The 16,440-nt window shown below is 43.4% G+C and overlaps 1 protein-coding gene across 2 annotated transcripts; it reads right to left on the bottom strand.

The window, feature by feature from the left end:
- Window positions 1–931: 931 nt before the first annotated feature.
- On the bottom strand, window positions 932–16,072 carry coro1cb (coronin, actin binding protein, 1Cb). 2 transcript variants are annotated; one of them, XM_013276711.2, is made up of 11 exons: window positions 14,096–16,072; window positions 7,716–7,915; window positions 5,549–5,671; window positions 5,159–5,288; window positions 4,762–4,943; window positions 4,552–4,671; window positions 4,119–4,223; window positions 3,870–4,015; window positions 2,612–2,669; window positions 2,239–2,481; window positions 932–1,924 (listed from the first exon to the last, which is right to left on the bottom strand). In XM_013276711.2, exons 1-11 carry the CDS (start codon window positions 15,975–15,977, stop codon window positions 1,805–1,807), a joined length of 3,309 nt encoding a protein of 1,102 aa, XP_013132165.1. In that variant the 5' UTR covers window positions 15,978–16,072; the 3' UTR covers window positions 932–1,804. The 2 variants fall into 2 exon arrangements, with proteins under 2 accessions (XP_013132165.1, XP_005470343.1); XM_005470286.4 differs by lacking the exon at window positions 14,096–16,072 and adding an exon at window positions 10,755–11,101.
- Window positions 16,073–16,440: the final 368 nt, after the last annotated feature.

The raw sequence follows: 16,440 nt of genomic DNA, 5'->3' as shown, positions 1-16,440 counted from the left end.
GAAAGCAGAGCCAAAAGTTTGAGCAGGAATCTAGTCCCACCTCAGACCACTTCATAGGATACTTTAGATTTAGAAAAAACTAGCCTGACCTTTTCTTTAAAGCACTCATCACAGTGCCAAGGGGCCTCCTGGATTATGATTATTGGTCTATTTACACATTAGAGAATTGTAATAAAGATCCTGGTCAGCTCAGAGTACAGGTTAAATGATCTTGTATACTGTAGGCCGCACTATTCAAGGCCACAGGGGCCCACAGGCCAGTGTAGTGCTAGTGCTCGTACCACTAGGCCTCTAGGCTGAGGCCTAGAATAACAATGACCAGCACTGATACTGCTGTGCTAGTTGAAGCTGTGCTACTGTTGACTAAAGACAAAGGAGGAGAGGGAGAAGGCATGCACAGAGGCAGCGAGAGAGGAGGGAAGACAGGAGTGTGGAGGCGAGAGTGATTTGAAATAAAGGGACCGCAAACGACACAGAATATAGATCTGCCAGGCAGAAGGAGAGGAAGACCACAGAAAAGATTGAGGTCCATAGTGAAGGACCACATGCAGAGGACTGGAGCGAGAGGGAACAGATGGGAGCAGCCAAAGGAAGATGATTTCAGCCAATTAACAACACATTTGAATGCAAAATGTTGTGAAATAACTACAGCTGTCAGGTGCAAAATGGAATCTGGCAACCTTGTAAGATTACCTTGATCTTGTAAACCTGAGATGTAGGAAAGTGGTAGAAATGCTAAATAGTATCACACTTACAGCAGTCATCAAATGTCCTTCTTGCCAACAGTGACTGATATGCAGTGTGTCTCCAGGCGAGGCCTGTAAAACTAGCCTGAAATGCTAAACTTGATTTTTCAGTGAGAACTTGAATCAGACAGCATGATGGGTGTTGATTGACGCACCAAAAAGATCAGAATAAACGGAGGCAGATGGAGGGTTCCCATGTGTAAAATCTTTATTATGTGCACAGAACTGTTCGTCAGAGGGAGGGGTTTGAGTGAAACACGAGCTGGGTGAGTGGTCCCTTCCCAACACCAATATACACTGGAGAGGGCAACCTTTGACCCTTGACAGTGACGAGAGGCACCACTACATTTGCACAACATTTACACCAGAGAGATGCACCCCTCCCACCCCTCTCCCTCGATTAAAACCCCAGTTAAATTTAAAGCCCAGAAGATCAGGAATAAAATGTTTTTTTAAGAAGGGATTCTTCCACATTCATAAATCTGATGGATTATCATTGAGCAAACTGATGGGAGGAAGAAGCAAATATTGTTTAAAAAAACCAAAAAAAACAATCCAGGTTGGCTATATCATTCTACCAGGCTGTGACTGGAATGTACAACAGGAGAAAGAAAACAAATGTAAAAGCAGTTCATGAAATGGCACACAATCCATATTTGGCAACACAAAAATGAACAATGGAAATACTGATGCTACATACAGTTGTAGAGTACAAACGTTACATAAGAACCACATTTTGAAAAAAAACAAAACAAACAAAAAACAAAGAAAAGAAAAGAAAATTAAGACTGTTCCTTCAACAAAAATGTCTTTGCTTCAGATGTGTACACGAGCCGCGAGAGTTTTTCCGTTTCCCGCCGTGCTGTCGGGGCGAAATGTGAGACAGAAGGCTTTGATGAGGAAAGATAAAAAGTTCATCTTGGAATGTGGGCTTGGAATCGTCGCGGGGACGACGCCAAGCTCGATGAAGCCGAATCTGTTGAATTTGGCCGTGGCTGACCCCGTCTGGTCGGTTCTCTCCCTAAAAGCGACGAGCGGTCCTGGGAAGGGGCCACGTCTTACATGGCGACCTTTGCGACCTGCTCTTCCAGTCTAGCGATGCGACGGTCCTGAAGGATGACACGGTCCCTGAGTGACTTGAACTCTCGGAGCACCTCTTCCAGCTTGTCTTCCATTTTCTGGTCAAAAAAAACACAGAGCAAGTTAGCTCCATGAAGCCATTTAAAGATTCAAAGAACTTTTTGGAAACAGCGACTTTTTTTTTACTTCTTGACTTCAGGCAATAGAGACCCTGCAGCAGTTAACATTTTCCTTTGCTGTTACACTCAATTGTGACTCCAACACCCAAGTATGTGCTGATCCATAATTTTAGTGAATTGTTCCAACCATAATAATTACTGGGAACGGAGAATTGAAAAGCCAGCAAAAAGAGGGGGCAGTAATGAGACGAAGTTACACAACACAGATTCGGCTTTTCAGTCCCGACACTCACTACTGAGGATTGTGGAGAAGCATGCTTCTGGACAGTAGGGACGTTTTCCGCTTTTGTGGCCGGCTTGCTCTCCAGAACATTCGTCTTGACCACTTTCAGGTCCCGGTTCTTTGTGGAGACGTAGCCATCTTTCAGTGAGATCAGGATGGGCCCACCGTTCTTGCCCGCAAACCACTCCTCCGCCTCCAGGGAGGGATCAGGGCCGGCCGTGTCTGGGTACAGGTCGTCCTGGAACAGATCCGACTAGGCAGGTGCAGATGATGCAGGGAGAAAAAAGAAACAAATGTTGAGGTGTAAAAGAAGTTAAAGGACCTGGTCTTTAGAGCAGCAAAGGAAGCACAGCAGGCAGGTAAACCTATGTAAACAGACTTACCTTACGTGGGACTGTCATGATGATTGGTTCGCATTTTCTCTCGTGTAATTTGTAAAACCTACAGAGAAAGTTAATATTAGACAAGAATAAGAGCTGTCAGAGAGGCAAAAATATCAAAAGAATTCCTACTTCTAGCTTCTAAAGCAGGGCCAGGGACTAAAATTGGCCTGACAAACACCCCAATCTGGACAGCTTTAGAAAATATAAAGGGGGACATAAGTTTGGGACTTTTAACTGAATTTTCATACGTTTTACAGCTTTTCCTACTGATAAAAGCCTCCCACATTGACATTCATTCATATTACATCAAAGCAATAGACATTTAAACATCTGAATAAGAGGATGTCACTATTATAGAAGTTTTTTTTTCCCCTTATGGCTTCACAGTAAAAACAAAACAAAAACTTTCCATTATGTTAAATGAGTTTCACATGAAGTCTAACGTGTGAATATTTGGATACTGAACATCTGCGGATTGTTAGGTCACATAAAATTAAATATTACCGGTATCTGAAACACAGATTTTTCTGCTTTGGGCTTAGAGCGAAGTTTGGATTAAGCTAAAAATAAAGTTATGGACTTAATGTACTTGTTTTGCTGGCATAAATAACCACCACATCTGCACATACACACACATTTTCTATGGTATACCACAACTACATTATTTAAAAAAATATTCTGTGATTCCCTCAACTGTGAGTCACATCTCCTTGGGGACTTTCCACTTTGAGAATTACTGGTAAATCTAATTTGGGGAGGCTGCGGCTCTGGAGGTAGATCAGGTCGCCTACCGATCAGAAGGTCGATGATTCGATCACATGTCTACATGTCGAGGAACCCCAAGCTGCCCCTGATACATGCATTGGAGTGCAAGTGCGTCAATGTTGGGTGAAACGGGATTAGCCTTAGGAAAAATCAAAAAGCACTTCTATGCATATGGGTGAATATGTCTTGTAGGAAGAAGGTCCTTTGAGTGCTCAGTCGACTCACAGACTTGCTCGTCTCAATAAACACCTCCATCAAAGACTCATCAGGCAAGTTGTAGTAAATTTTTGACAGAAAGTAAAACTAATGATATTTCCTTTATATTTTTATTTTATTTTAGTTCATTTTTCCAATTTCAAAAAAAGAATTTAATTTAGCTTACCTTTTTAACATGTGTCATATTCATTTTAATTAACTAAAATGGGTTTTCACATTGAATCTTAGTTTAGTTTTAGTTAACCTTGGACATCGAGTAGAAAAATTATTACTGTACCTTGCTATTTCACATTTGTTGACATCCAGACCTCTTTTCGGCATGTACCCCATGCCCCTCTGGGGCTCCTTGGTGGAAAAGGTGTTGAGGTAGTGAACGAATGGTGCCTCATCAGTTATCTCAAAGTACCGAATGCTGCTGTCACCCTGAGGACACAGTCACGGCTTAAAGTTCAGTTTGTGAAAAGAGTGATAAAGGGTAATTTTAAAAAAATGAAAGAAAAGCATTTGTAAAGAAAAGGTTGATTACCTTTCCACACAGGTAAACTATGTTGGTGTCAGGGTCATAGAAGGGCAGCAGGACTCCATTACTGCTGTCCATCTCTTGAACACATATTGGTTCATCCATGCTATCCTGGAAACACAAAATTCCTCCCATGTAGTGACAGCATAGTGTCGGAGAACATTAATAGATCTAATAGATCTGCCCCTGTTAGACTTTGATTTGACTGCCCCCAGCTGGAGATGAGGTGTCATAGCCTCAGAGTACAGATAAATGCTCCTCCTGTCACAATCAGGACAGGAGAAAGTGATGGGGGCCCCTGATATTTTGACTTGTATTATTGGACAGAAAGCAAAATTCCCTAACCCTAACATTACTTTAAAAGACAGGAGTGTCATGAGGATAACAGTGTAATGTGATGTATCAGTGTGTTCAGCATTAAATGACTTCAGTGACATACAGTTTTCCAGAGGGCTAGCTGGCGCTCGCTCATGCGGCTGAATCCAGTGGTGAAAATGTTTCCATCTGCTAAAAAGATCGCTCTCATTGGCCGAGCTCCCTCGTGAGCTTTGTCCTTCTCCTTAAAACAGAAACACACTGGTCAGGTTTGGCGATCAATGCTTTGAAGTGAAGCGCTACGGCCCCCGAATCCCTCAGAGCTTTCACTTACCGCCACAATCTTTTTTTTACGAGGGTCGATGACGCGGACCTTCTTGTCCTTGCAGGCGGTGCAGAGCAGGCTGCCGTTGCGGCTCCAGCTGACACTAAAGATAACATCAGGGTGCATGTCCTCCAGGTTTATCATGACCTCTCCTGTGCCCACATTCCAGATGATGATCTGATTGTCACACCCTAAAATGGACACGCACAGTGTGAGCGCATACGCCTCTTTGTCCGAGTTTATTTTCAGCACTTTACACCACACGGAGCAATGCAACGACGGTATGGGGTCGAGATAATCGGTCAGATTTGGAGTTCAGCTGTGTGCAGAGGACGAGTTACCCATGCAGGCAGCATTACTGCACTTGGAGCGAATGGATTGTTCCAAAGCTTCAGGTAAAGGTTACCTGCGCTGAGAAGAACATTGCGTGCGGTGGGGTGCCAAGACACAATGCCAACCCTTTTAGAATGGCCCTCTAACACAACCACGGGCTCTGAAAGGGGAGATTCCAGTCCGTTCTCAGGTATCTGCCAGACCTACACCGGACAAAGAAAGTTAGAGAAAATCTGCTGAATAAAGATCTTTTTAAATAAATATTAAAACCCAGAAACAGCTTGACAGCGGTACATTAACTCTATTCTAGTTTACAACAACATCCTATTTTCTCTTATATTATACAGCACATTGTTCACAATACATAAACTGTAAAGGGCAACTGCACTTAAAGTACTGCTCTGTTAAATACTGAAGCATAAACCATAAAAACCCCAAGAAAAATCAAATGTCATGTTCTTACCATGACTGTGCAGTCCTCCGAGCTGCTAGCAATGACATGGTCATTATGAGGACACCACTCGATGTCCAACACTGGGCCCGTGTGACCACATACTGTCGGGTAGGCCTTGTCTATACGGCCAGTCTACAACACACAGCACAAGCACAAGAGGTCAAAGAGTGTAAGCTAAGGCAGCGCAGTCAAGTCTAGCTAGCTGATAGGAGTTAAAAATAGGCAAAAATTGCCAACAGAAGATTCAGTCCTGTTGAATTTTAGCAGACGACACATGTGCATTCACAAAAGTCTGTTTAGTCCCCTTTTAGTCCTTTACAACCAGTAAAAAGAGCACCTAACATTTCACGATCTTTTCTAAAGACTGAATTCATTTGTGGCCGACAGCCCTGTGAAGTGAAGGAGGTGAACTTTGATATTCAGCTACAAAACAACTTGCTGCAGTCGGGAGATCAGTTTAATGCTCTTTAGGTATTTACTTAAAATCTGATATCCAAGTATCATTTTCATGTGCAGACACAGTAAAAACTTGTAATTTCTGTCTTTTCCACATGACTCAAAGTAAAAGCACTTTACTCCAGATGCAGGACACTGAGCAGCGACTATAACCTAATCATCCAAGCAGCCTAAAATAACGTCAGAGCAGCTGTCCTCTGTGTGGATTATGTGTTGACTGATACGGCTGTAACATGACACAAACTCAATGCCTTTAGAATCGTGCCAATTTAAACATTGATTATCTATGGTTTTTACTACAAATATGATGCCTCAGGCTAACAGCAGCAGTGCACTGAAGAGCCGGCATTCATGGTTGATTCACCACATGTTCTGAATGACAGAGTGTGCCGCAACACCCCCTGTGCCTCTGGATAAGCTTTACACTCTCAGTGTCCAATTTTTGAACCAGGAACAGTTTTCTAAAAGTCCTGGATTTTTTCTGACAAGCCACAATTTTTGCCTTTGATATTAAGACCAAAAACATTTGCAATGTCATTATGAAACACCTCAATCACACCATATCCATAAGTTCAAGTCGGCCTTCAGCCGAGTTCCCAGCTGGGTTGGTCTGAGTATTTAAGAAACTGCTGGTCTACTAGGATTTTCCCTGTACAACTATCTCTTGGGTTTGCAGACAATAGAAAACTATCCAGTGATCAAACCTTGAGGCAGATGTGCTACACCAGCAGAAGACCAAACCAGGTGTCACTCCTGTCAGCTCAAAACTAAGCTAAAAGAAATGAACCTTCAATTTACACAGCTTCCCCAAAGTTGGACAACATCAGATGGGAAAAATATTTCTTGCTCTGATGAGTCTCAGTTCAGATGATAGAGTCAAAATTCAATCTAAACAACATGAAAGCATGGATCCATCCTGTCTTGTACCAACATTGGTGGTGCTGTAAAGGTACAGGAAATGTTTTCTTGGCACACTTTGGGGCTCTTAGTACCAACTGACCATCATTTAAACTCCACAGCCTGCCTGAGTATTGCTGCTGACCATGTTTATGAACACAGTGTGCCCATCTTCTTTTGGCTCTTCCCAGCAGGATAACACACCATGTCACAAATCTCAAATGGTCTCCAGAGTCACCAGATCTCAGCCCACCTTGCTGAAAGTGGTCCAAGATTCTGGTACTAGTACCTAATAAAGTGGTCGGTGAGCATATCTAGTTATAGAACCTGACATTTCTCTGATGTTGTGCCCTGTTAGGTGTAAACATTCTCTCAGTAGATCAACTAATAAATTCTTCCCCCCCTCCAATCTTGTTTTTTCTGCACTTATTAGTGGTGAACTCCGAAATGTAACAATTACATGCATTCTTATTCACGAGGTGTGTAAAGTATAACAGCCTTCACACTGTTGTTCAGTAGCTGTTTCTATCTATTCAGTGTTGCTGTGGTGTTAGCTTGTTTGGCCAGTTCTGAATATGAATTACCACTCGGATACTGATGTGAGCTGCATTTAAAGTGAAAAAACGCTGCACTTTCATATCACATGAACACCATTTGAGGCACACTTTGTAACAAAATGATTTCCCACCACAGCGGAAGAAAGAACATCACAAATCACATCACACGACTGCACACTTCTATTCTCTCTTCCAGCTCAAATTATATTATTTAAATGCATCTGCCCTCACAACTCTTTGACACCGACGGAAGCAAGGCATCTCACCTTTTGGAGAGGAAGTACAAGGAAAGCACCTCCCCCGCTGGCCTCTATGATGATGGCGACAAACTTGGGGTTGACAGCACAGAAGGAGCTATCCCACGTGACCCTGGACACGCGGATGTCATCGTAGCACTGGTCGTTCCTCACGGCCTGGCCGAACACGTGACGGAACTTGCTCTGTCGCACAACTCGCCGCATCATATCTGCAGAGAGGATGTCAGGGTTTTGTGCATTTTGCAGGCAAATGTTCTAATTAAACGACCACAGTTTGCTACACAAGTGAAACCCAAGTGGCCTCTTGGTCTGCACAAATCTGACAATGAGCATCCCGGAGAAACAAATACCTCGGGGTAACTTTGGTTTAGTGCCAGCACAGACTCTCATCTCACATTATGCTCATTAACTGTGACTAAAATTGGTCCTGTGCATGCAGAGGAATCAAGTCGGCTCTACCTACTGGCAAATGCTACGAGGTAAAACCATACAAGAAGACACATCTTGCATGCTATGTGTGTGACACGTACACATTAGACGGGTATATTAGAAACACCCCAAGGCGGTTCATTTCAAGTCCTAAACATGTATATATAAAATGTATTTTGGGTCTATTGATTCAGATGCAGCAACGAAAGTTCAGCCCCGTCATCGCGGATGTTATATTTTTAAACTGCTGCATCAGTTCCTGTGAGCACACCACAGATGGCCTGTTGTTGCTCCAAGATTCTGGATATGATCTGAATTGTTGATGCACGCTGGAGCTCTTTAAGCACATTACCCCCGTTTCTTATTGAATTCAGCCCCAAGTCATTTGGTAATACGTGCAGACATCTCATGAAGTTAACCCTGACTTGTCTTAGGCACCGTCTATTGTAATTCCCAAACTCTCAGTCTTCAGGACTTTTATTACGTTTTAGTGACAGGCTTTATTGTGTAATTATGTGGGAAACATCCTGTCTCAGGACAGTAATTAAGGTGCCAGTCTGAAGTGACTGAGCGTTACACAAGCTGCAGGCTTTCTTTTTTCCCTCCTGACATCCACAGGTCTGTCAACACACCAAACCCACCTGCTTTCACACGTCGAGCCACAGATTCTGAAAATGGAAAGCTGAATCATGCATTATTTTTGACTACCATTATTCTTTTGGTAGTTTAGTTAAAAAACAGCTTCGCAAGTAAGTTTTCCAGAGTTTTACTGATTTTAAAGACATATAAAGCAGGATGAGCTGCTCCGGTCTCACCAATCTCAATGTGTCAAGATAAGATTGACGCTGTAAAGCCCATTTTACACCCACACTGAATAGATGTCTTTGATTATTCAGGCTGGTTAGACTTCAGGAATGTGCGCATGTGTACAGATCAGGACTGACTGACACTCTTCTGTAGTTCTGCTGCGTCACGTATAATAATGTCGCTGCCTTTTAATTCATATTTAGTGTGTAGATAAGTACCTCACCAGCCACAGTCTATACTGCCCATATGGAGAGCACTGATAATGCTTTAAAAACACTTCTATCTGCAAATATTATCACACCTTTGTGCAATAAAAAGAAGAGGTGAATTGCTCTTCCTAGAAATACAATGCTTGCTCTGGAAATTCCCATGGCAATTCCCAAAGCTGCAAACACTGACCACATTGGTGCAGGGCTGCATAATGCTTGAACAGCAAAGAGCTACTGTTTACAGCCCATCGGAACAACATGTTCCCTCAGTCAATATTAGATCTTCATTCAGCAGCAGTCACCTTCACTCCACATATTCACCTGACAAGATGAGATGCCTCACAACCCCGCAGGGTTTAGTTGATGCTACTTATTTAAAATGATGCTCTCTGCCCTCCACCACCCAACCCAACCCCAGCACACACATCACTGAGCATCATGATGGTGCCCTTACAGACAGCAGAGCACACAGTATTTAGCACTGACGCTGCAGGTAAAGACTAGTGCTAAAATTTTGTGGTCCGAGAGTCAGAAGGGGGATCGTTTGGTGTGTGATGCTAAAAAGATGCAGTCAGCAGCCCCTCAAGGAGTCTGGCCTCCCTGGCTGCTATACTCACAGTCTGGGCAACTGTGATTAAATGGGTGTGTGCGATACTGCCACTTTAAATGCAATTCAGCTTTTGTTTATAATAATGGCCACATACATGGGATATATATTTTAAAATTAAAGGCTGAGTATTCTCGTACGTCGTATTCATTGGAGGCTCTGTGCTAGCGTTAAACAAAGGTTGCTGGCTAACGTTAGCCGACACAACCACAAAGCTCCGCATGTCCCCGCCGCCCCCCGCCTCCTCTTCATCTTTAAATCAGTTATATTAATAATTTTATTTAGCAGTCAATGTTCACTTGTGAATTTAGGTGACCTCTTCAGACACTTAAAAGTAGATAATTGTCGTTATTTCGAAGCTTTACACGCTTTTAGCAAAACCGGCTAACATAACGTTAAAGAAGAAGAGCGGGGGGGTGGAGATGTGTGTTTTGGTCAGTATAGGATTTTTGGGGAGCATTCCCCAGAGATATCCAATAAACACAGCACTAAGCGAAGTTTAATCCAAGCTTTAACCAAATACGGTGTAGCACACTAAATAAACGGTTTATGGGAAGGTGATAGCCGCAGACACTGTTCCGCCGCACTGCCGGGGAGGAGGGGGGAGCTCGGCAGCTGTGCCGGTGGGCCGGGGCTGGGTCACCAGCAGCGGCGGGCACGCAAGCGTTTCACCGCCAGCGAGTAGGAGGCGACGGGCGGGGAGTGTTTTTCCTCACACATGCGGGGTTTGTGTGTGGTTCACTCAGTGTTTACCGGGGACGAACTACCGCTGCTCTAGCTGGGCAGCGTGTTTGGCATCCTAACGGCTAGCTGCTAACCGTTAGCTGCGGTGGAGCTCTGCCAGCTGACGCAAGTGCAGATATTTCCACCCAAAGGTTTTTTTTCCCGTTTTTTTGGCTGCTTCCATTCTCAAACCCATCCAACGAGCTAAACAGATGCTGCACAAGAAACCACTGATATATAACTCGCAAAATGCACAATGTCACTCTTTCTTACCTCCTAAATCTATGCAAGATTTTTCGTACGCACGGGGAAGGGGGGGCAAATCAATCACAACACATGAATGTGGTAGTTTAGGCGGGCCCTTATCCTGCAGGACGTTGCTAGTATCCCTTGACTTCACCACAAAAAAAAGAAAAAAAAAAGAAGCCCAGCCGCAATGCTCTTATTCCCCTTTCTTCACTGCAGATGGGTAGCCAGAGGCAGTTAAAAAAAAAATCTAGTGGTATCTCAGGATGCCAGATGGCAAACAGAGCATCTCCAGCTCGCTCCTCACCTGCGGAAGACTAGTATTCGTCTATTCTCATCTCGTTATTGAATTCAATAGAATACGCTGACGACTGGCTACGGCACATGCGCAAATGAAAAGTCGGATTTTTTTTCTATGCTTCTGACTAAATGGGATGGGGTTTGCTGGAAAACTGGGTGTCTTCACTGTATCCTCGTGTTTCTGTTTAAGGAGACATTCTGAAAATATTCGTTTAGTGCAAAAAATGTGGAAAAGCAGGAGCATCTTTTGTGTGAGGGTCCCTCCCCTCCCCCTCCGTCCCATCCCTCCCACCTACCAGCCTGTCCTGTCCAAAAACATGAAAAAGAAAGCCCCGAGCGCTCATTAGTGCTGTTCTGTACTGCAAATTTTGGTATTGATCCACTATCAAGTAAATACAGGGCCAGTATTACCGATACCAATACTTTAAACCTATACGGGCACCTTAAGTTTAATAATCATTAAATCACTGTGATTTTAACTTTCCACAATACTTAATTAACACATCAAAACACGCCTTTCAAATTTTTATGTAGTTTGAAAGGGGATTTTTGATTTTTTTGGGAGACCAGGAATGTAAATATGCCTTTCTTTAAAGCACTTTCGGTCAACCTTAGTTGTTTCTGTTATTGGTGCTATAGGCTATAAATAAAATAGACGTGACAGTCGGCACAAAAGGTTCGGACATTTTTCACAGTGGATGTTTAAGGTGTATTGGTTTCATTAAAAACATGTAACATAGTTCGGTTGGCTACATACTGAAGAGGATAGAAACAAATTATCGATCGGCGTTAGTATCCATCCCATACCAATAGTGTTGGTATGGATACGATCGATATTTGGATTGATCCTCCGACCTCTAGCACCCAGTCTAACAAGGGGAATCAGCCATTAAATGCTGCCTTTGTTGAATTCAGTGACTATATTTTGACTGAACATATTTAAAGCAACTAAGTACAGATGAGGACAAAGGTATCAGCCCCTCCCCCATCAGATTTAAAGTTTTTGTCAAAAGTTTCTAAACAATATTATTGATATTACAATATTATTATTGAGCCACAGCACAAACCACTGGTATGCAATGATGTGCTTTAATGTTATAGGTTGTAAAATCAAGTTAAAACTGAGGGTTATCTTCCAGTTTACAGACACTGTAAAAACTTCGGCAAGGGTTTGACCTGTCACTTGAGAAAATATTGTGCCAAAAACAAAAGAAATCAGTTTGGGCTTGAGAAAAAAATAGATTCTCACAAAGCAGGCGATGGATATACAAAGTTATTACAGTGTTGCCAAGCTGGAACGGGATCTAAGGTGGGAAGCAAAAGATGTCAAAGACTTTGGAAAGAACATTAGAAAAAGACGTGAATAAAGACCCCAGAACAACTGCCAGGACATCAGTGAATGACTTAGGAAGGTTGGAAATTGTAGTCTCAAAGAAGACAGTCACTAGAACCCTGCACAGGAAGGGACCGTGAGGTTGCAGAGCAAGAAAAATTCCACTTCTGCAGAAGAGACTCCTTCAAACCAGAGTTAAGTATGCCAAGGACAACCTGGAGAAAGATTATCAATAATGTAAACGTGTTCTTTGGTGAGATGAGACCAAACCAAACTGTCGCCACAGAGAAGGGGGAGGCATACAACCCAAAGAACACCATCCCTATAGTGGATCATGGTGGTAGAAGTGGGCATTCTTCAGTGTGTCTGGAACTGGACAGCTCATTAAGGTGGGAGGACTCATGAAGAAAAAGTATGTGTGAAGATTTTGAAAGAAAAACTCAAGCAGTCAGCAGCAAAACTGGATCTGAGTTGTCGCTTTGTCTTCCAACACGACAACGACCCAAAACATATGCCGCTTCACGTGAAGAACTACCTCCACATTACTGATGCATTGCACAAATGAGAAAAATCTGTGGCATGAACTGAAGACTGAGGTTCATGCCACAAGACGATCAAATCTGGACGAGCTTGAGTGATTCGCCAAAGAAGAATGGGCTGGATTTGCTGAGGAGATGTGTGTTAGACTTGTTCTCATCTGTAGATGTTTGTGATAGAAACAATTTCCCTTATTGTTAGTTGATGCCTAAAATAAAGGGTTCAGTTGTTTTTATGCAGTCTAGTAATTACATGTCTGATTCATTTTTTTAAAAAGTTGTTATTGACCTTTGGGATAGATAAGAAAGTAACAGGCCTATTTCAGGCCTTTCATTCCCATCATCATGTCTTCATAAAGGTCAACACTGACTTCTCATTAATTTCTAATGATGCATTTCCAATTTCTTTTCTCGCTTGTTACATAAGGACAAGGGCTTTGGAGCCTATCCCAGTATGTGTCAACAGAAGGTGGGGAAAAATCATGGACAGTTTCCAAGACTGCCACTGGGATTATAAGGTTGTCTATTATATTAGTATTCACATTAACACCTCGGGGTTAACTAGAGTATGCGGTTTGTGACTGCTGTTCATTACCTAGATCTTATTGTAGACTTCTGTTTCACTCACCATGAGTAAAATGCTTGCTGTAAATACAAAAATATTGGTGAAAGCAGAACAGTGCTGCTTTGTTAGCCCACAGTTAATTGGGTTTGCCATTCACGACGGTGTCACTAACACTGATATGGAGCTGTTTTTGGTTATTGCTTTTAGCTCTTCAAAGAAATATCTAACTCCACTACTCATCAGCCTCCTGCTAACTCTATCTGTCAACTGTTTACTCCTGTCCACCAGGGTTATGGCTTTAAAGGTCAGACTTAAAACCAAAACAAACTACCAAAAGGACACTTCTTAGAGCTGCAGGAAACTGCTGTGCATCCTTCTCTGGGTTATCAAATTAAAATATATTATGGAAACACTTAAAATGTTTTTTTCCCTCCAAATAACTGGCACTCAAGCACATCAGTCTTAATCAGCCCATCGTTATGTAGACAACCATGACCTTACTTTGAACATAAATGTTTGAGTTGATCAAATGACACTTCTAGTAGATTTCATATACCAGGAGATAACTCATTTAAATGAAAGTCAACATTATTGCTTGCATAAATGGTTTGATAAAATGTATGTAAGAACTTACCTTTCTTTGGAGACTGTTGCACTTCTGCTGGCCTTTCTTTGGATTTCTTTGGGACATCAAAGGCGTTCTTCATTTGGGATACTTTGATGCTCGGACTCTGCTCCGACACACGAACTGGAGCTTTGGGCCCTTCAGGTCCTCGCCCGGCCTGATGTCTCTGCATTTGGTTTGCTTCTCTGATAATTTTTGCCACAGGCTTGTAGGAACCAATCTCACTGCCATTCCCTGCATCTCTCTCAGTGCTGCGATCACTTATATCTTTATGGTAGGTGTAGTTAACGTGGTTATGGTCACTGACCTGTGTGGGGGCTCTTTCAGGTAGGACCTCTGGGTCTATTTCTTTTTTCCCTGAAGATGCAGGGTTTGGTCTTTCACCTTCATTCTCAGCTGTGACCTCCGGTTTGGGAAGCGTCTCAAATGGATTTGAGGGCTTTTGTGCGTAGGGTGGAGGTGACCATTTACTTCTGGTCCGTCTCTCTGGGAATACTCTTTTCTGCCACATGTCCAAGTTTTGTGTCTCTTCCTCTGGAGACAGATTTGCCATTAGCACACAGTACTCGAAGTCAATCATATCTCCATACCGGTCATCCATGTGCCTCAGTGAAAGATGGTCCCAAGGGCTAAGGTCAGCAGAGAGTCGACGAATGTTAGCTGGCACAGTGTAAGTGCCCTTTTCATCCCACACTAAGCACATGTCCTGATTAGCTGGAGTGCTGCATGGAAGGTCTCTGTTAAAATGAAAAGTGTGCCTCCTCTTGACCCTCTCCTCTGAACGCAGGTGTTCCTTTCCTCGTCTTTGCACATCTGTAGACATTAACTGTGCAGTTTTCAGCTTTATAAATGGATTTTTAGGCTTTTTGGGAACCGGTGGCGGTGGACCTTTGATTTTGGGCTTTTCTTTTGTCACCGATTCATCTTTGTTGGACGTGGCGTCTGGTGCCATTGTTGAACTGACCGCATTCGTGTCAAGGTGCTTCGCCATTGTTGTGTCTCTATTGGGCATCGCATGAGTTAAAGGTGGAGGGGTGATGACAGCAGAGAAGCAAACAAGCTCGCTCTCCTTCTTTAGGCTTGCGACCTGTATCTTTCCATCACAGCCTCCATTCTCTGGCAGAGGAGGACTAGGGATCAAATCACATTCTTCCACTGTAAATGGGGGATTGTCTTGCAGTAGCGGTGTTATAGAGTTGGCTGCTTTGCCAACAGCTTGGCTGTCATCTTTCTTGGTGCATGCTGAAAGACTGCCCGTGACCCCTGCTTTAGCCCTCTTATACACAGCCCCAGCAAACCTGTTCTGGTACGACTGATCCACTTGTTGTCTTTGTGCAGGAAACCCCGAACTGTGGCTTTCCTTATCCTGACTTTTGGATTTGTTTAGCGTTGACAGGTGCTCCTGCTGGATGTGAGTAGAAACTTTCTCCTTGGTGTGGTCTCTCACGTTTTGCTCCCCCTCTGCTATTCCGCTACCAGTTGTCTCACTCTGGGCTCCAGCTCCAACATGACCAGCTCCTTTTAGCTGACACCTGCTGCCTGTCACTTCAGCCAAACGTTGACCCATTTCCCTCTCAAAACAGACTGTGGGTGAAGTCCTAGCATGTGTGTCAGCTCCCATTAAAAGTGTGTCAGAGTTTCCTCTGCTTTTCTTTTCATTACCCTTTTCCCGAGGGGTATTCTCGGAAGGATGTACAAAGTTATCGTCATTGCAGATATCAGGTGTGTCTTCCTTACTTCCTCTTTTATTTATTGATTCAGGCTTTTCTGTGTTTATCCTGTGCCTCAAAACAATATCGTTTTCCCCTTCCGGTGACGTCCATGCATCATCCTTCTCAAGAACCACAAAGTCTTCCTCAGTAGTGGGATTGCATGAGGCTGATTTCTCCATGGCTGTAGTCCCAGCACAGGCCACAGCCTTATTCTCAGAGCCTTGCCTTTTGCCAAACGTTTGTCTAGTCTCCTTAGCCCTCGGGACAGTTTTTGACTTCTCTGTATTTCCACTTACTCCACCCACCCACTCTGTCCTGGTGTTCAGAGGGTGCTCCTTCTGACCTAAAGGCCTGATTGGCTGCCCACTTTGAGGGTCTGTCCATGGAGATGTGACTGTGTGCTTCCATGCTTTCCCAGTGGCTAGGCTGCTGCCACTGATCCCACTATTCTCACCAATACCCCACGGGGTGACAAAACTGCCATCATCCTGGTGTTTGCCCTCATCTTGTTCTGCTACCTCTGTCTGCTGTGTATCTCCGGTTTGCTCTGAACAGTCAGAGTTATCAAGTGAGTCTTCGTCTTTTTCCGACAGCCTCTCCAGCTTCTGGCCCATGGCTGTTGCTCTGTCTTAGCATTAGGAA

Source organism: Oreochromis niloticus, linkage group LG7, assembly GCF_001858045.2.
Source record: "Oreochromis niloticus isolate F11D_XX linkage group LG7, O_niloticus_UMD_NMBU, whole genome shotgun sequence".
NCBI classification, from domain to species: domain Eukaryota; kingdom Metazoa; phylum Chordata; class Actinopteri; order Cichliformes; family Cichlidae; genus Oreochromis; species Oreochromis niloticus.
The sequence above is the reverse complement of the archived record's forward strand: the minus strand, read 5'-3'. Positions and strand labels throughout refer to the sequence as shown.

Excerpts from the sequence above, each read along its gene's own strand:
- coro1cb (XM_013276711.2), bottom strand. The coding sequence starts at position 15,977 with ATGGAGAAATCAGCCTCATGCAATCCCACTACTGAGGAAGACTTTGTG. Across the intron at positions 4,016-4,118 it reads TAGTTTACCTGTGTGGAAAG|GGTGACAGCAGCATTCGGTA; the intron begins GTAATCAACCTT and ends CTGTGTCCTCAG. Across the intron at positions 2,482-2,611 it reads TCATGACAGTCCCACGTAAG|TCGGATCTGTTCCAGGACGA; the intron begins GTAAGTCTGTTT and ends GCACCTGCCTAG.